Source organism: Vulpes vulpes, chromosome 5 (assembly GCF_048418805.1).
Source record: "Vulpes vulpes isolate BD-2025 chromosome 5, VulVul3, whole genome shotgun sequence".
NCBI classification, from domain to species: Eukaryota; Metazoa; Chordata; class Mammalia; order Carnivora; family Canidae; genus Vulpes; species Vulpes vulpes.
The window spans coordinates 30215758-30237102 of record NC_132784.1 but is presented as its reverse complement, the minus strand read 5'-3'; the positions used below and the strand labels follow the sequence as shown (position 1 = coordinate 30237102).

At 35.4% G+C, this 21345-nt stretch overlaps 1 protein-coding gene across 18 annotated transcripts in view; it reads right to left on the bottom strand.

The window, feature by feature from the left end:
- Nucleotides 1–21345, bottom strand: part of MBD5 (methyl-CpG binding domain protein 5) — a 432006-nt gene that overhangs the window by 39312 nt on the left and 371349 nt on the right. For all 18 annotated transcript variants that reach the window (XM_026008001.2, XM_072757703.1, XM_072757693.1 and 15 more), the window contains 3 exons: nucleotides 14177–14279; nucleotides 12938–13118; nucleotides 6202–8337 (listed from right to left, as the gene is read on the bottom strand). In XM_026008001.2, coding sequence (XP_025863786.1) covers nucleotides 6202–8337; nucleotides 12938–13118; nucleotides 14177–14279 — 2420 coding nt within the window. The remainder of the gene's footprint in view (nucleotides 1–6201; nucleotides 8338–12937; nucleotides 13119–14176; nucleotides 14280–21345) is intronic.

The following is a 21345-nucleotide window of genomic DNA, read 5'->3' as shown; positions in this document are numbered from 1 at the left end:
TGGGGTATTATTTTGTGTAAACTGTTTCTGTATACATATATATACACACACACACATATAAACAGAAATATAATATAAATATAAAAAATATATATTTTAAAATGTTTATATATTTAAATATATAAATAAAATACATCTCTAGTATAAATAAAATATATACACATATAAGTACTAAATTATATATAAATTATATATTATATATTATATATACACAGTGGGTCGTGTTGCATTAGTGGGTGATAAAATCATTTCAGTGGGTCATGACTGTCTTAGAGGAAAAAAAGTAGAGTAAGATATGATTAGAATGGGATCAAAAAGGTCAGGGTGCATCACATAAGATTTTTAAGGAAACTTTTGTTATACATTAAAAACATATCTGTAGTGGATTATAATGCAAGTTAGTTTCTCACAGTAAGAAGAAATACCAAAAGGTCTCTGGGTTGCTCAACTTTATGGAGTTGTGTTCCAGGAAGCATGTTTATCAGGCTATATAGTGTGAGAGGTGTCCCTGTGGAGTTGCGCAGCACAAGAGTCCTGCTCTAGGGTCTCTATGGTAAACACTCTCCCTTATACCTGTACCCATGGGTCTCTGAAATTTCCTGGAGCAGCTCTCCCCCAGGAGTACCTCAGCTACTCCTTCAGACTTCTGTCATTTAGTTCCATTTTTAATCTGTAAGGTGAGTTGTTACTTTGAATTTTCAAGAAGTGTAATCCTTACAAAATAATTTTTACTCTACTCTTTGCTTGATTGGCATTAATGTTGTTTGATGAAAGTTCCTATAAAGGAAAAACTTCTATGATTTATCTAGTACTACATGCATGTGGAAATGAAATCTATTTTGTTAATACCACAGAAATGGTTTTAAGCATGATTTCTAATGAGTTAAATTCTTGTAGAGTTAACATTTACTGCCTAGAATTTGGGCACTTTTAGAAGCTGCGTCAATGTTTTCAGACCACTTGATTTTAGTAAATAATAGCTTAGGCATGTCCTAGGGAACTGAAGGATTTCTAGTGATTTTATAAGTGAGTTCAGTGTATTGCAATGGAATAAAATTCTCCCAATTTTCACACTGGGACAATTTATTTCTTGAAAGGTACAAAATAGATCATTGAATCAGCAAACATATCACACCACTCTGAGTTCTGTTTTCACCTTTGATTATACATACTCAATGTCTAAAGTCAAACATTTTTTAACTCCTTCTTTTGTACACAAGGAAACATTAAACCTGGAATATGTAAACAAAACAAGTGGTGTAACCCTGATAATAGGAAACCTTCTTAAACAGCAAGACATTGTTGTAAAAATATCTTACAGCAAAGAAGAAATGGCTCATTTTGCAAAAACTTAACTGAAAGAACAGACATAGATTTTTATCACACAATCAATAATTTAATAGAGTTTTGGTATTTGGTTAAAAAACAGAGCAGAAGGCAACTTTGAACCTAGAAGCCTTGTGCATCAGATGAGGGATAAAATCTGGAGCACTTAAAAATTTGGGTGGAAATACTTTTAATAGCAACTATTATTAATTCAGTCACAACCTGAAAGGAGCCTTTGCCCTTTACTCTACATTAGTCTCTCTACAATGAGAAGATTATTTCTACACAGACTTCCGGTACCCTGAGAGGGCTAACTTCTATAGTACAATCCACCCTAAGCCCTTTATCCCATAATCTTTTTGCACTTGTAACTTCAAATGTCGGAAATGATGATTTCCCTTTATTTTCTTTACTGGCATGTTCTGAGAATAAATAAATACAAAGCACAAAAAACCAAGCTCATTACTTTGCAGTTTTACCCAGTGTTCTTCTTTGGTCTCTATTTCATTCTCTTATACCTACCATATCAGTGGCTGTACTGAATTTCAATCAAATGCATTTTGTGCTGAAAGAAGAACACTTTCTTTTCCAGAGTTTAAAAAAATATGTATAAATATCTATGAACATATATTCACTCATGGGTTTATTTATGTTCTTGTTAGTCAATGTATCTCTTTAAGAGTTAAGGCAAATCAATGTTCAACTTATTTTCTCTTCTGGTACAAACGCATGCTCTGCCTCTTCAGAGGATTATATTTTCATGTGTTTAGAAGAGTTGATAAAATGTTTTTTATTGAAAAAATAATAAGCAACTATAAAAGGGCTTTTAAAGCGAAAAAGTTGTATTTAATGATTATCACATTGGAGAGGGTAAGGTTCAGTTATTAAGTTGGTGAGCAGAGTAGTCTAAATTTTTTGCTTCTTTGAAAATAGTGAAAAACCATAGGCCACATGGACACTGACGGGACGAGGTCCTCTGCAGAGGCCAGGGTTACTGGCATGTGGGGTTTTGTTCTATGGCCAGCAGGTGGGCAGCAGTCAGGAGGCACGGGCCTGATAAAATTTGCCAATTGAGGGCACTTGATTTTGGATTCCTCTCTAAACCCAAACACAACAGGACATGTGCTGGAACCACTTAAACTGCTGGAACTTGGCTCTCTTCATACATGGAAAGTTGCTTTAAATGTACACTACTGATGGACTTCAGAACATACCTGCATTCAGCAGTGTGAGTGTTTGGACTGAGAATCAGGAACTTTGGGGTTTGGTTGCCAGATCCACCAGAGCTTTGCTTTACAACTGGAGGAATGTCAGCAAGTATCCTACTGGTCATTTTCTAAATCTGTTACATGGAAATATTAAACTTTACTTGTCATTTGATGTCCAAAAAGTTAATAGAAACCTGTAAACTTTACAATGCAAAGTGTTCAGAGAGCTTTCATGGGAAGACAATTTCAAACCACCAAATAGAATTAATAAAGCCTTGTATATTCTTAAATTTTAGAAATATTTTCTAAGTATTTTATATCTTTTATCTGATTTTTAAAAATGACTTCTGCCTTCAATTCCCATACTTGAGATGTAATACATTTTTAAATGTGTCCCATGGCCTAATTCACATATAGGCCTAAAAAAAAAAAAATCAGTATTTGGGTTGTTTATAACAGAAAAACTCTCTTTAGATGAAGTTTCTTAAAAAATAAATTACCAATCGAATTAAGTGTTCTCAAAGCAGGTGATTACTCCACTTAATTGAGGTCTTACTGTAACATTTTTGAACTGCTTAGGAGAGTGGAAAAGGCACTGGATCGAGCAGGTCACTTGAGTTCTGTCCAGGTTCCGTTACCAAAGGGAAGAGGAGAACATGTTCCCGTGGGGGCTCTTTCACCCTTGCTGTGTTAGATCATGCTTGGAAGGGCAGAACCAGCATCTGCATAGTTGCCTCCTTCAAAGATCTACCAGGAAACCCATTCGTATCTGATCAAGTGAGGTGATACGAATTCATTAAATGTCACCAAATGTGATTCACAATCAAGGGGCAGTTCTCTTGATAGTTTGGACATTTCAACTGTGTTGACACATATACCCTAATCATTATACACTGTGAGACCAGAGTCCAGAGAGAAGGCAAAAATAACTGACTAAAAGTGCATCAAAAGTTTACAAATGTGGCTTTTAACACACAGTGATGTGCTTTAATTCACTATCTGTTGAGCATTTTCAAAGATTTTGAAACTGAAAACAGCATTTTTGACTACTACATGTTTTAAATGAAGAGCTTACACAGTTGGGAAGAAAGGGTTTTAGCATCATTTGAACCTGAGTTCAGGTCTTAATTCAGTTATGCATGATCTTGGACAGCTATTTACGTTCTCCAATGCTCATTCATCTCTAAAATGGGGGCAATAATACCTTATACTTTGGAAAACTATACAAATTAGAAATAATATGGGTAAATCAGCTGGGACACAATAAGTACTCGATAGCTGTAAGCAACATTTTAGGAATAAAATGTGTTTTTCTTCTGATGTCTTACTGGTATGCTAGGAATACGTAGCAGAAGTTACAGGGATAGCTTGACTGTCATCTGCTAGCTCACTCTGCATGCCTAGCCTTGGTACTTATTTGATAGGTGAATAAATGTCAGTGTAAATAAATATTTAGGCTAAGCAATTATAATGACAGTCCATTCAGTTGATACAGTTTACTGTGTATCAAAAAGAAACGGCATTAGAGACCTCTTCAATATTTAACTCAACAAAAGAATTACATTAATTAGTAAATCTACCCATTTTCACAACCAGCTGCACATCAGATCTATGCACATTAATTAGTATTTAATTTTATTAGATTTCATATTTTAAAAATTCTTACTGACCTAGATTTTTATCAAGTAGATGCTTTCTGTTAGCTTACACGATTGGTCGCATCCATATCATTACTAGACATTTATTCTTGTCCCAGTTAGCTATTTCTATGCTAACACTTTTCTCATATTAATACATTTTCAACCTGTGTGTTTGACACTCCCAGCACTTGCAATCCAGATCTGACACTCTACAGAAGTGCATGGAACAAGAGAATACATGTCTAAGATTATTTAAGTCCATTAACTTAACATTCAGAAGAAACAAAAATATAAATAAATGTTGGTCTTTTCCATTATGGATGAACTTAAATACATCACTAATAAAATATATACACTTTGCAATATGAACTCAGACCTGAAACAAAGTAAGTTGAGGTAAGGGGTATCAATTATGTAAAGATATATAATACAAGGAGACTAAACGATGTCTCATCTAAATGACTGAAGGCATGCTTAATAAATACGGGATATCTTAAAATAGCTACAGATTTTATGTGGCTTTAATCTCCTAAAAGCATAAGATTAAATTTTCACTTGTGTGGAATTATTTAAAAAGGAATATGAGTCATTGAAAAGTTGGAAGCCCCTTTGGAATAAGGATCCTGTTAAACACATACAAAATAGTTCCATGAGATTTTTCTAGGCTAAGAATATCAAGAAGGCACTAATCATTTTGATTATCTTCTCCACCGTATATTCTTTTTAACACAAGAGGGTCAATGAGCAGTTCTTCATTAAACACTGACATCCAGACATAAAACCTAACACAAGTTGTGGAGGATGGCAGGTGTAAGTAGTGACACCAGGAAGGAAAAACACTGGATTTTACTATCAGCAACACAGACATGAAGTTCTAATGCTTCTCCAGCATGATGGTATATTACAGTCTATACATATCTATACAATAGCTTATTAGTAAAAGCCTCAGCAGTTTTCTCATTTCCAGTAGCAATCTGGTTGGCAAAGCCCACTGTTTTCATATCTGAATAATACTGTCCCTACAATTATCTTTCCTTTCCTCCCTGTCATTTCCTACAAACCTCTGAAATCATCAGTGTTGGGTTTTGAATATTCTTTCTAACACTTCCATGATCAAATTTTCTGATGTCTCAAAGAATTTACCTCTTTCGTGCTTCTTTATGATTTTTAAAACAATTTCTGATGATTCTATTGCACAAAACACAAATCTTTCTAATGTGTTTACTTTTAAATAAATTTGTCTCCTTCATTATAGTGGATGATGAGATATAACAAATTTGGGTTCAAAACCTTAATGTCAATGGTAAAAATAATGGTTAACTTCTACAAGAGAATTGTAAAACAGTTTCAAGATCAAAAATTCTGGAAATCAGGTTTTCAAGCCTTTTTTTATTAGAAAACTTAAATTATTACCTTTTTTAAAAGGGAGTAGCCAATATCCATTTTTGAATTTTCTCAAACAAATAATAATAAAGGATAGCAAACTAGGATAAGAGAACACATTAGAAGGCAGCTTTCTACTTCATACAACTTCTAGTTACCTTTTCCTATCCATTCACCTATTTCTGTTCAGCAGCAAGAACAAAAAAAATCCATTTATTTTTGCCTTTTTTGGGTTTTCCAAGATCAGTGTCATTTACCTGAATACAAACAAAAGCTAGGGGAAACGGCTTTAATATTGGCATAGACCAAGTACATGTCTCATGAACCGGGAAACCCTGCCTTCTATGGCTTCTTTCGTAGTTTAGAGTCCAATGGTTATATAACCAACTGAAAGTCAAACAAAATTCAAAATGACACAGATTGACAACAAATAACGGAAACACATGGAATCCCCTTGGTTGTTCTTTTTTCTAATAGACAATTCCCTAGCATTCTGTAAATAAAATTATAAATACTAAAGAAATGACGACAATTTCACAATGGGGAAAGGATCATTTCTTATCATAATAAATATTTTGGTACAAATTTTAAAAAATGTAGAAAAGTTTAGTACCTTGGGGTACTTTTTTCTAATAAAACCATACCTGCTTCAGAACTTGTTTGATTATAGCTGCTAACAATGCTGTTTGGTATCACTGGAGTGGAGGACGTTGAAATTCTTGACTGAGGTGGATTGGGATGTAATGAATTTCCTAAAGCCATGCCCGACTGACTGAGCATCCCACAGTTCCCGCTAGCCTGAATCTGATTTATTAAACCTGCAAGATGGTGGTTTGGGACTGGACTGTTACTGTGAACAAAGTTAGTGTTTGCATTGTGGCAGTGCACGGCTTCCCCTCTCAAAGGTATGTTCTGTGTCAGTGAATTCTGAAGAGCACTGGAGTTCATACTGGGATCTGTAAAATGCAGCTGGTTAGCAGAGCAAGGCAAAGCAGTATTTGAGCCCCCACAACCCGGGGTACTATTGCTACTCAAGTGAGAGCTTTGACAACTCATAGACTGTAGTAACTGAGACATTGAACTGATGGGAAATGAACCCTGACCCTGCTTTCTTAGCAAGTCGGGTCCAGGTTTAGGAACCGCAGAACTATCCATTTGAGACTGTCTGAGCAAACTCAACACTGTCGTAGGTGGCTGTTTTCTTTTCCGCAATGAGTCTTTTTGCTGAGACATCAGCTTATCTCTTAGTGCTGCTCGACCACTTTGCCCTTCCCCTGTTGGGAGAAGCATGTTGGCAGTAGGAGGGAACATGGTGTTTAAAGTGCTATGTCCTTCAGTGTTGCCACTGCCAGCAACAGCTCCAGAATTGCTACTGCTGCTACAGTTGTTACCAGCAAGTTTGTTTTGATTTGCTAGCTGTGCTTTGGCTGCTGCTGAGAGTAAACTACTTGCTGGAAAGGAGGCAGCATTGTGCTGGTTCAAGATCTGATTTAAAGGCATTCCCAGCAAACCAGGCTGACTCTTTACAGAACCACTTCCGGCAGATGCAGTAGGAAAAGCTGCACTGCTTGGGGTATTTAGTACATTACTCATTCCAGCAATTAATGGGTTAGGGATATCCTTGTACTGATGATGTCCATCGGACTTGGTAGAAGGGCTTGATGGCATTGATGGCCTTGGGGACCCTATCGTTGACCTTGGTGACCTGGGTGGAACCTTAATACCACTACAAGTGGCCTGGGGTCCTAGAGGTGGCATCATGAAATTTCCATGATCTGATGATGTGGAAGATGAGCGTGATCTTTGGGGCGATGCCTCAATCCTTCCAATTCCAGTCCCCATCATGTGCACTGGGGATGTCACTGGAGAAGGGGACAAGGAGGTTGAAGCTGAATGCTGAACTCTTTGTATATGACTCCCATGATTCATATGACCAGGTTTTACGGTTGGCAAAGGGAGATTACTTGGCAAAGGAACAACAGCAGGAGGCATGCTTACATTCATCACAGGTACCTGAGAGTGGACATTTGAATGGAAACTAGTTGGATTAATGATAACAGGGTTCTGATTCACCGGTTTACTAGGAATAGGGTCAAGAATGCCAAGTGGATCTTTCTCAGATGTTAATGGCTTTTTCTGAAGAGCACAAGAAGGTGGAGGAGGGGGAGGTGGGCCTTGGGGTGGTTTGTGGTGGAACATTGCTCGTGGTATTTCCATATTAGTTGAAAAATTACACATTGGTTTTTTCATTACTGGACTCTTTGTAGTCAAGGTTGGGGAAAGAGGTATATTAGTCCTTCCAGCCATTGCACAGGATGACTGTACAGGAGAACCATGTAGCATTACTGAAGGTGGAGAAAGAGGAGTCCTATTCAAATGAATAGGACTAGAATTGGGAGCTCCATGAAAACCAGGATTATTTCTTGTGAAGACATCTGGGCTTCCGAGTGGGTCAGTCCTTGGAGAGATTGAGCCGTCTCCATATATCTGGGAACCTGATGATGCTGGGCTGGGCAGGCCTCCGTGGCTGCCACGGAATGGAGATTTCTGTCCATGTTCACTGCTGCCCAATCTCTGCCGGGGGTAGACAGGGTGGAGTTCTTGTTGCTGGCTTCCAGGCAGTTCTTGTACATATAGCCTTCCCATGGCATTGGATGATCCGATCATTAACTTGAAAGGATTCTTACATTCAGGCATTACAGAATTTGTAATTCCTTCATGCGACTTATTTCTTACGGATCTTGGAGTTGCTGCCCGTGAAGGTACTACTGGAGTTGCATCTGATGTGAAAGACAAACAGAAATTCTGTTAGTAGTCTCAATTCTTTTGTGTTGGCATGGGGGGAGGGAAAGAAAGGAGGAACTGCAGAAGGGAAGGTGTCTGGAAATAGAAATTGGCAAAAAGAAGTTGTGACTCTGTGCAATTAAAAAAAAAAAAGGTTCTGGACTCGATAGTAAACTTGGATGGAAGAGAATTCACATTTTTCTCCCTTAGCTCACCAAAGGTTCTCCATAACTGCTCATTATGGGTGTTTACTTCTTATTGGATGAGAAAGGATAGGGATCTGAATCAGTACATACAGAGCCATTCTAATAATATTTATGATATAAAAATCAAGATTGAGACCCTATATGGAAATAGTAATGTTACTATCTTGTTGGATATGAGTTTTTTAAGAATGGGGTTACAATAGAAAATTAAAATCTGTACGGCATGTTCTCCTCTAATTTAAATGAATTGCTATTTTCATCAGAAAATGCATTACCCTCTAAATGTTTCTGTTGCCTTACTCAAACTTCCCCAGGATAGCTACAAAAACTCTTCCTTATCTCAACATTCTCACTGTGAGAGCAAGAGAATCTTAACTTTTGTGAAGTAAGTGAATGGGATTTTGAATCTTTTAAAATGGGAGTGATAACAATAGTAAGTGCAGTGATACTGCAATCATGCTTAGCTTCATCAAGTCTGTAACAGTATAACGTGGCAATTTCTTTGCCCTTCATCAGCCATTATTGTCAAAACAGCCTTAGTCAACCAACATAGGTAAAAGACTGTGATTCTTTTATCAGGATAGAGTTCCTATGCAAAATTTACTCGGAATGCGAAAATCTTCTGTACCGGGTTCCAATTGAGTATTCTCTTTTTGCTGCAAGCATTCCTCCCTCCTTGGCTTTTTGGAATCCCTTCTGTTCTTTTGGAGATCAAATAGAATATAGGTAACAAAAGCAAGCTGGCTCATCATACAGAATTTTCATTCTATCATGTCAGAATCCTAGGTTTAAGCTTTTTAGCCCTTGAGGACATTTAACAATTTATAAAGTTGTGCCTTCTAAATAAAATCAGTTTCACATGCCGATTCCCATCATCTGGTGATGGCTGCTTAGAGAGCTATGTCGAAAGGCTGTTGCACCCCAGCTGGGCTCTGTGAGAAAATGTGAATGTGTCTGTTACAGGCGCAGGCAATGGAAGTGGTACCTTTATAGTAGGTGTTGGCCACCCCAATTCTGAGACTGGCAAAACATTAGCAAGTATACTTGGGTTCCCTGGCAATCAGAGGTATATTTACTTAGGTGGATAATGGTACACCTAAGATAAATATACTTCTCCTACCTGCTAGATAGTATACAGGTAAAATTATATTGTAACAATTTCTAAGACAGTGGTTTTCAACCTGGGGTATACAGGAGTCTAGGTAGAGCACATTAAAGAAGTAAGAGAATGCAGTGAACATATATACTTTTCTTGGAAAAGTGGGCTTTCTGTTTCTAGTATGGTAGAGCTTATTTGATAGAGTGGTTTTGGCACATAATATATGAAAAGCTGAGAACCACTGATATAAGAGAACTGCAGCAGATAAACCCAACTGAACTTATTTTCTTGTTAAAGACAGAATTTTAAAGTTTACAGTTAAAGGAATACTCTATGACAAATATTTGAGGCATTGCGCCTAGCAGCTAGTGAGAGCACAGTTGTCTGTATTAACACCACTAGCATTATTATATGATTAACTGTGTCCTCGTTAGCACCAAAACCACTGAGTTGTATCTTTTATTGTTATTTATATAATTATCTATAGTTCAATGATTGAAAATATAGATACTGGCATTCTTATATTCCACAGAATTTAGAAAACAGCTGTGGCTTAGAAAGGATTTCTTCCATACCTGGAGAAAAGTAGTTACCATCTTTAAAATGGCAGGAATACTGAATAAACAAACAAAAGTCATGCCAATGTTATGTTATGTTTAGGAGCTAAAGTATTACAAGAGTTGGCAAGTGGAAATGCTGGGCACTCAAGTGCTTACGTGTACACTCAAGTAGACCTTTCAAAAGAACAGACAGAAACTAAATATATCCTCATGTATGTAAACTAAAGAGGAGTGAAAATTACTACATGAGTCTTCTTAACTTTTATTTAAATCCCAACCCTATAATACAGTTTAATATTGGGAAAGTAAGATAAATGCTATGTCTGAAGCTAGTAAAAGAGTAGCAGTTAATCCAATAAATCATATCATTTTAAAAGGGGGTGAGATGTACCATTTATGCCTATGCTGGTTAAAGATTTACCTTTAATTTCAATAATGAAGCCTGTATGTATAGGGTGTGATAAAGGACCTAGATCAAGATTCTGCTAGGGTAATTAAAAAAAAGGGGCAAGGCAGACTTTGTAGAAAGAGGTAAAATTGATATACTGTGATATGAGAATGGCGGTAGACAGATGCAAGGTAATATGCAAAATAAAAATGTAGCTAATCAAGGTGGCAAGATAATGGTAAATTCCAAATAATTTATAACAGTTAAATATATCTTTAAGCTTTTGCTGTCTCTCTTAACTTAAAAAAAAATGTAGCTCATAAAAAAAACAAAAACAAAACAAAAACAAAAACAAACAAAAAAACCAAGAAAAATTCCCTGAATTTTTTTTCTTATATACCTTTGTGGAGCAATTTTTTCCTGATCATTCTTGTTAGAGTTCAAAGGTTAGAGTTACTGAAGAGTAGCTCTCTTCAAATTTGTCCCTTCTTGTTCTTTATAGGAGTTCTAAGTGTGATTCTTTAATTACCTATATGCTGTCACAACTACTCTATCTAAAGCTGTCAATAATTTGGCCTACACTTACCTACACAAATTTAACCTTCCAATCAAGTCAGATTAGTGTCCACATCATCTCTTAATTATGTTATACTTATACATAATGAATACTGAATAAGAATTTCTTATTTCCCTTATATGTCCAAATCTTACCATTTTCCAGGGCTGGTTCAAATCTGGGGTTGACCAGAAAGCCTTCTCTGATCACTACAAGTTACACTCATTGTTCCTATTTTTCAGAACTCTGCAGAATGATATCATTTATCCTTCATAAACAAATGCTTTGGTGCTCAACCACATGTTATCTCGAATTATTACTCAAGTGTTAGGTTGATTGTAATATTTTGGAGGGAATTCACATCCTAGCTCATATAAAAAGAAGTTCCTGAGTCTCAAAGTATAATTCCACAAATTAAATATGAGGCATAATGGGAAAAGTTACCACAACAATGGAGAAATTGGATAAGTATATAACTTTAACCAAGCACTCAAGCTTAATGTCTTCAATATAGGATAAATCGACATTATGTGCCTCCTAATAAGGACATAATATCATCTATGCAGGGACACCTGGGTGGCTTAGTGGTTGAGCGTCTGCCTTTGGCTCAGGTTGTGACCCCGGGGTCCTGGGATTGAGTCCTGCATCGGGCTCCCCGCAGGGAGCCTGCTTCTCCCTCTGCCTGTGTCTCTCCCATGAATAAATAAATAAAATCTTAAACAAAACAAAACCACATCACCTATGCAATATTCTACCAAATTGTGTTTAACCTTGTGAGTATAAGTAAATATGAGGAAACAATCAGGCAAATCCAAATTGAGGAACATCTATAAAACTGAACTGGGCTCTCCAAAACCAGATTTTAAAAGACTGGGAAATTGGTGTAGATTAAGGAAGTATAACAATTTAGTACAGTTGTACAATCTTTGATTGCATCCATGGTTTAAAAAAATCTAAAAATTATTAGGAGAACTGGAATTTATTAGGACAATTACATTCTAATTATATATACTGCATATTGGATAATAAGTGCTAAAGTTTTTGAATGTGATAATTAGATTGCGGTTTGTATAGGCAAACACCCATATGTGCGGAAATATTTTGGGATGAGTTGTCATAATATTTGCAACCTCTGCCACAAAATGTTAATTGTTGAACTTAAGGGAAGGGTACTTGGGTGCTCATGAACTGTTTATGTAATTTTTCTGCAGCTTTGAAATTTTTAGAAAATAAAAGCATGTGTGTGTATGTGTGTGTGTGTGTCTGTCTGTGTGTGTTGGAGGTATGAAAAGTTCCTGACAAGGTGATTTCTCTTAGTAGGTGCTCAAGAAATAGCTATTGAGTGACTGAGAGAATAACACTGCTAGCTCTGGCAGTACTGCTGGTTCTGCTTGAGGACTTGATATCACACATCCAAACCAGCTCTAGGAAAAAGGTTACTTTGTTTCCTAAAAACCAATGGCACTTTCTCCTTTGTTAGTTCAGCTCTGGGAACTTGCACAGCATTTGTTATGTGTTAATTGGTATTTATTCGGCTGAGTTAACTCAATGATTCAGGAAATCTGGGAAGACAACTTCATAGGAATTTTCCAGACTGATCTGCTATTTGTAAAAAAAAAAAAAAAAAAAAGAAAAAGAAAAAAAAAGATAAGACATATATAACTTTAAAAGCATTCTGCATGTTTCAAAAGGGGACTCAGAAAATGTTTGGCAAAGTGATTTCCAGGGACTCCTTTAGGAGAGAAGTTGGGGAGGCAAATTTCTAAACCTTTCACTATATTACATACTTGTTCCTCCCCCGGGACTGGTGAGCACCAGAGAAGGATGTGGGGCTTCCATGCTTTTGTGAAGTGTGGCCACGGCAATGATTTTTCTTTTATGTATGCATAGCTTTGTGACATCTTCATCTGCTTTAACATCTTCTGCGGTTCTCTGTTTCACAGCAGCTCCAGGATCAAAATTAAACACCTGAAAAAAGAATTCTCTGTTTAGAATATGTCTATAAAAACATTAAATTAAAAAAAATCCTCTTGTTAAAAGAAAAGTTTTGCGTAGATTAAGCCATAAATTTGAATAAAACTGTCTGAGGTTTTTAAATTTAAGAAAACAACTTTATATATAAGTATAACAAATACTTCTGCCGAACTCTTGGTTTTTAGTGACAAAGTAAGTAGTGGAAATAAGACAACCAAGATAAAGATATGGAAAGGCATAATGTCTGATGTTTCCAATTTTAGATACTTTCTGATGTTATAACAGTACAAAAACAAAAGTACAGTTAAAAATCCCTAAAAGCTGACCTTTCTACCTGCTAACTTTTTCTTTGGCTTTATTTTACTACTGTATTAATTTTACCTTTCCATGGATTTAAAAAGTCTATTACTCTATTTTTAAAAAATCTTATTACCTATTGCATATATACTTAAATGCTTTTTTTGGGGGGGTGGTGAATGAGGTGACATAAATAAAAGGAAAAATTATTTATTAATCTTTAGTTCTAAAATTAGCACATAATAGATATTCAAAGAACAATGACCCATTTCTATTCTATTCTAAATAATATTTTATCATTTAAAATAACTATTTTTTACCTTGTAAAGGACTAAAACTGTTTTACTTTTGGCTCGGAGGGTTCAGCTTTGTGATTTTAGAAATATTTGTGGCAGATTTATCAATACCAGTGCAAAAAAATAATATTGCAAATTGAGCAGTTACAGTAGGGGGAAAATGCACTACTAAATAGCATGGGTATAGCTCAAATAAAAAGGTGCCAAAAAGATTTTGATGAAGTATTTAATATGAATATAGATTTGTCACCTTTGAAAATGGCAAGGAGTTGAACATTTTCTACAATTTTTAAGCATTCCAGAACACATGCAAAAGATACCTAATTAGATAAAGGCTTTAAAATGCACATATGATTGGGGAGAAGTAATATAAAAATGAAATGCCAAATGAGAAAAGCAAATATATGAAACACCTAAAAAAATACAAAACTGCCAACAGATCTATTGTGAAATGGTTACCTTGGGAAGAATAAGAGGACATTCCAAGCCACACTTGCATGTTCCGTCAGTAAGCAGGTATGTTTTAACCTGCTCCAAGCAAGATAACAAAGACCCACTGGGACTGTAAAAATAGTTTAAAAAAACATCAGGAAATAATTCTGACTACACATATTATATGAAAAAAGGCATAATTTATAGTCTTACTGTCCTTCACAAGATAACATTTTCCTACTAAGGAAAAACATTTGCTTTGTCAATATTATGTTATCTACTAAATTATAGCCTTTAACACTATTGCTCTTTCTTTTAACCAAAATATTTCTCAGAAAAATAAAGATTTTTCATAGAAAATTAAATAAATGTGTTTTGAAAACCAAGAGTGGATTACGGATGAGAAAAATGCTATTCTTAAGAAAGTACAGAAGCAGGCAAGAAAGGAAAAGAAAACTACATGAAAGCAATCATTATTTTAAACTAGAAGCTCTACCTTTAAAGCTGTTTGAGGAAATACTAAAATTTAGGAACATGTTGGAAGTCAAACCAGAAAGTCCCTAAGTCTGCAAGTTTCCTTTAATCTTGGAGTCTAGAACCAAACTGCCCCAATGTAAAAACTGATTTCTCTTTTTTCCCCAATACATGTGTTTCTTTGAAGATCGGTTAAGTGTGGCCCAATCAAATAATACTGAGGAACCAAACCATACTGGCGAGGAAGAAGAGCATGCAGAACTGACAAAGGATGGGGAACCCTTAAGAAAATAGGCAGAAAAGTGCCTTGCACGTCTTCTGGTTTGTAATTGTGGTAGTGGTTTCAGTGTTTCTACCCTGTGGTTCACAAAAGTCAGTATAATATATGCATACTGACCAAGTTTAAGTCTTCAGAATAGGTACTAATTCTAATGACAGAATAAGTCTTTGATTTTTATTTACAAGGGGTGTTATTTAAAACGGGCAATCTACACTTTAGGACTTTCATTGTTAATATGCTCATTTTACAACTTAAATCCATGTTATACTTTGAAAATTATTATATATTTTTCATTCAAGAATATCTTTTATTTATGACTATTTGCTAAAACCTTTATTTTAGCTTTCTGATTAAATTTATCCAGAAATAATACTATCCTTTTTGTAAACAAAGCATTTTTCTACTGTGGGTAGACTGTCTATATAATAACACAGGTAACAATTTTCTATCTATAAATAAACCAACTTTAAAATGCAATTCACATTTTATTTAGGGACATTCATATAAATGACTTATGAATGTAGAAAATCTCAATTAAAATCCTCAACATTGTTGACTCAATTATTCATTTAGACTGACAGTTTTTTTCAGATGATATGCAAAAAATAATAATTCTTATATTACAGACTTGAGTTCCACCCCAGTGGTAGGGCAACCAGATGATTTTAAAGGTCTGGTAATTTTGATAAAACCAAGATTACCAATCAGTTGTCATATGAAGACTTCATGAATTTTGTGAAAAGAAACTGCCTAGCATTTTGCAGTTAAAGAAAGTGTATGGACTAAATCCTAGAATAATGTAATTGTAAAATTAAACCTGAAGACAAAAATTCCTGAATTCTATTAGAGTACTCTACTTTAGACACTTTAAAAACATTTCCTCTCAATCAGTCAGTTGAGTTCTTTCCTTCAGTTGGAGCTCTTTAATTAACTTTTGGGAGTAATAATTAATGTAAAAAATAGTTACAAGTCTTACGGCATAGATAAAGCTCAAAAGATTGAAAGCAGGTGGGAAATTTCCTGTGCAGCTTCAATGCCGCCCTGAGGCAGGAGCAGCTGGAGACTAACCTAAATATTACAAGCAAACTGCACACTGAAAGGGAGCTACAGAAGGAGGGCTAGCCTCCTATATATGTTTAAGTCATAATTTAAACAGTTATATATACAAATAAAAAGCAAGCTGACTAAATTTATTTGATGGTGCTTTACCTTATTTAGCAAAGTTTGTTTCTGTAATAATTCTTAGTGTATAGATCTGGATTTGGAGAACTCACACAAACAGAAAATGAAGTCCTTGTACACTTGGAAAATCATGAATGGCCAAGATAAATGACAGATTCTTATACTTAACTTGGTTTAACCTAGCTCTCCGCAATCTAAAAAGCTGATATGTCTTTCACTGGGATAAAGATTAAGTAAAAAATTAAATTATTAAGATTTTAGAGTCATTTGTGCTTTAAGCTGAATATATATTTGCTCTTTATGGGCTCGAATAATCATAAATATAAACAGTAATAGTGATATCTTGCTATATTATATTTACAACAAAGTATTTTTAGCAGTTATTTTTAACAGCATTGGCAATAAAAACACTTTGAAAAAGTTATGTGTCCTTGTTCATCTTATCTACTGGATGAGCACCACATTCTCTGCTTTCTTATCCTTTCATTCCAATTAATATAGAGCACATCTTTACTATTACAGAAATAAGATACTTATGTACAAAAGAATTTCAATAGGTAATTAAGTTTACCTCAAGAGACAAATTACACAAAGCAAACAAAACTGAGATAGATTCTGAACTGACTTCTAAGTTGTTAAGGTATGAAATCATTTGTATTTATGTAATAGAAAATAACTCATTTATATAAATACATCTTTGTACAAGTAGAGAATTCCACTGAAGCTGGGATACAAATAACCACACTGAAAGAAATAGCATTAATTTAATGATGCAATGTGATATCTTTTAAAAAGTCCTAAGTCTGTTTTTATAGTACATCACAAAGAAAGGTTTATGCTATCATAACCTTTCATATACTTCCAGATAAACTACAAAATAAGTCTCTTAGATGCCATTTGTTTAACAATAAGACTAAAACTTGGTTAAGGGTTCAAGATTATAGGTAGGAAGGTCCTGAGCTCAACTCCTTCCATGGACACAATAAATCTAAACTACACATGGAATACTGTCCCTTAAAGACCTAGAAACCATGAACAGAGAGTGTCCACAGCAGGGGCAGCACCGAGATGGGCGGAAGACGCAGAGATGCAGTCTCAGTAAGGAAAAAAAACCACACCCCAGGCATGAAGTTCCACAGTCAGGAATATCCCAAAGGTATGGGCCTCTTCCCTAAAAAAACAAGAGATTTAAGCTCTACATCAGGCAAACCCAATCCTTAGATCTTACAGAGGAGGGACAAGCCCCCCAAATAGCTGGCTATGAAAACCAATAGAGAATATATCCAGATAAACTGTATAATTATAGGGGGAAAAAACCCCTGTTCTCAAAGGGCTCATGCATAGACTTACTTGACCCAGAAACCAGAGCAAAAACACTATATTGAAAAGTGCATAGACCACAGTGAAAGATACCTACTTACCAATCTTGGAGAGCCTGCTGGAGAGGCAGAAGGTAGCAGGGCCTCTCCCCAAGGACTAAGACACTGGTGACAGTCATTTCTGCTACCTCAATCTGCCATGCTGATCCAGGCACTGGTGGGCACCATTTTGGTATCCTCTTCCTAGAACACTAATGCAAAGGAGTGTGCTCTGCTGAGAGTTTTACAAAACCTGGCACATCTGCCAGGCCTTGCAGCTAATAGGACACTAATCTTGCCCACCAGCATGCCTGTAGCAATTACCCTAGGGCCACACAACCAGCCAGGCCAGGGGCCAGCCCTACCCAGCAGTACACCCACAGTAATTGTGACCCCACTATAACAGGAGGGTATACATTGCCCACACAAGGGATACCTCTATAGCAGCTGGTTCTGGTGATTAGGGAGGATTGCACTTCTGGGCCCCATGGGACATCTCTTATACAAGCTACTCCTTCAGGATCAGGAGAGGTAGCTGAACTGCCCAATACATAGAAACAAACACAGAGAGGTAGGCAAAATGAAAAGAGAGAGGATTATGTTCAAAAGAACAAGACAAAACCTCAAAAAAAGAACTAAACAAACAGAGAAATCTGTCTGATAAAGATGTCAAAGTTATGGTCATAAACATACTGAACTCGTGAGAACAATGGATGAACAACACAGAACTTCAACAAAGGGACAGACAATATAAGAAAGTACCAATTAGAGATGAAGATTACCATAACAGAACTGAAAAATACACTAGAAGGAATAAACAGCAAATTAGATGATACAGAAAAACGTATCAGCAATATTCCAATACCCTGGAAGACAGGGTAATGGAAATAGCCTAAAGTGAATGACAAAAGAGAAAAAAAAATAATAAAAAAAAGAATAGTTTAAGAAATTCCTGAAACAAAAGGAAAGAAAAGAAAAGAAAAGAAAAAAAGTCCCAAAACCCTGAAGCAACATTAAGCAGACTAACATTCACATTATATTTAGGGGTTGCAGAAGTAGAAGAAAGAGAGAAAGCACTGGAAAACTTATTTGAAAAAATTATAGTTGAAAATGTCTTTGACCTGGGGAAGGAGAGACGTTCACATTCAGGAAGCACAAAGAATCCCAAACAACATGAACCTACAGATCTACATCCAGACACATTATGATTAAAATGTCAAAAATTAAAGATAAAGAAAGAATCCTTAAAAAAAAAAAAAAAAAAAAAAAGAGAAAAGCAATTAGTTACATATAAGGGAATTCCTATAAGACCATCAGCTGATTTTTCAGCAGAAACTTTGCAGGTCAGAAAAGAGTGGCATGATAAATTCAAAGTGCTAAAAAAAAAATATATAAAAAGAAGAAGCTTACAACCAAGGATATTTACCTGGCAAAGTTATCAATCAGAATTGAAGGGGAGATAGAGTTTCCTAGAGGAGCAAAAGCTAAAGGAGTTCATCACAACTAAACTGGCTTTACAATAAATATTAAAGGGACTACTTTAGGTGGAAAAGAAAAAGCCATGACTAGAAATAAGAAAATATATGAAATAAAAAAAATCTTACTGGTAAAGGCAAACATATAGAAAGGTCGTGAATCAACCACTTATAAAGGTAGGATGAAGGTTAAAAGACAAAAGTAGTAAAGTCAATGATATCTGTAATAATTAAAGGATACACAAAATAAAAAGATGTAAAACATAAAATGTGGATAGAGGAAAGCAAAAACATAGTGCTTTTGGAATGCTTTCAAACTTAAGCGACCACCAACTTAAAATAGATTATGATATGTATTGACTGTTCTATATGAACCTCGTGGTAACCCAAACCCAAAAACCTAAAATACATATGCAAAAAATAAAGGGAAAGGAATCCAAACATAAAACTAAAGAACATCATCAAGTTACAAAGAAAGATAGCAAGAGAAGAAAGGAGAAGAGTAGAACTACAAAAACAACCATGAAACAACAAAATGGCAATAACCACACACTTATCAATAATTACTTTAAGTGTAAATGGACTAAATGTTCGAATCAAAAGACACAGGCCAGGGATCCCTGAGTGGCGCAGCGGTTTAGCACCTGCCTTTGGCCCGGGGCCCGATCCTGGAGACCCAGGATCGAATCCCATGTCAGGCTCCCGGTGCATGGAGCCTGCTTCTCCCTCTGCCTGTGTCTCTGCCTCTCTCTCTCTCTCTGTGACTATCATAAAAAAACAAAAACAAAACAAAACAAAACAAAACAAAAGACACAGGCCAAATGGATAAAAAACAAAAACAACCCATCTATATGCTGCCTATATAAGAGACTTCAGATCTAAAGACACACAAAGAGACTGAAACTGAAGGGCTGAGAAAAGATACTCTATAGAAATGGAAACAAAAACAAAGCTGGGGCAGAGATACTTATATCAAACAAAATAGACTTAAAACAAAGGCTGTAACAATAGATTAAAAAAAAAAGGAAATTACAAAATGACAAAGGGATCAATTTGACAAGAAGATATAACACGTGTAAATATTTATGTGCCCAACACAGTAGCACCTAAATACATAAAGCAAATAGTAAGAGACAGAAAGGGAGAAACTGACGGCAATAGTATAATAGTAGGGAACTTAACACTCTACTTACATCAATGGATAGATCATCCAGTCAGAAAATCAATAAGGAAACATTGGCCTTAAACTACCCACTGGACCAGAGGACTTATTAGATATATACAGAACATTCCATCAAGTGCACATGGAGCATCCTCCAGGATACATCATGTCAGGCTGCAGAAGTCTCAATAAATTTAAGAAATTGAAATTATATCAAGTATCTTTTCCAATTACACATATGAAACAAATGTAAAATCAATTACAAGAAGACAAACTGAAAAAACACAAGCACATGGAGACTAAACATCATGCTACTGAACAATGAAGAAATCAAAAAATATTTTGAGACAGATAAATACAACATCCTAAAATTTATGGGATGCAATCAAAAGCAGTGTTAAGAGGGACGTTTAAAGTGATACTGTTCTGCTTCAAGAAACAAGAAAAATCTCAAATAAGGATTTTAACCCCACACCTAAAGGAACTAGAAAAAGAACAAACAAAACCCAAAGTTAGTAGAAAGAGGAAATAAATATTAGAGTTGAAATAAGTGAAATAAAGATTAAAACTTAAAAAATTCAAAAGATTAAGGAAACTAAGCACTGGTTCTTTGAAAACATAAACAAAATTGATGAACATTTAGGTAGATTCATCAAGAAAAAAAGAAGAGAGCACCCAAATAAATAAAATATCAATGAAAAAGGAGAAAAGACGCTGAATAGCCAAATCAATCTTGAGAAAGAAGAACAAAGCTGGAGGTAACCATAATCCCCATTTCAAACTTACTACAAAGCTATTGTAATCAAAACACTATGGTATTATCATTAGCACAAAAAGAGACACACAGATCAATATAACAGAATTTAGAGAGCCCAGAAATAAACCCATGGTTATAGGGTCAATTAATATACAACAAAGTAGGTAAGAGTATACAATGGGGGAAAAGACAATCTTTTCAATAAGTGTTGCTAGGAAAACTGGACAGCTACATGCAAAATAGCAAAACGGGATCACTTTCTTACACCACACACCAAAAAATAAGCTCAAAACTGAAGACTTGAAGGTAAGATCTAAAACCATAAGACTCTTAGAAGAGAACATAAGCAGTAAGCAAGCTCTTTGACATCAGTCTTAAGCAATATTTTTTTGGATCTGTCACCTCAGGCAAGGATAGCAAAACTAAAAATAAACAAATGGGACTGTATTAAACTAAAAAGCTTTGTACACAGTGAAGGAAACCATCAACAAATAAAAAGGCAACTTAC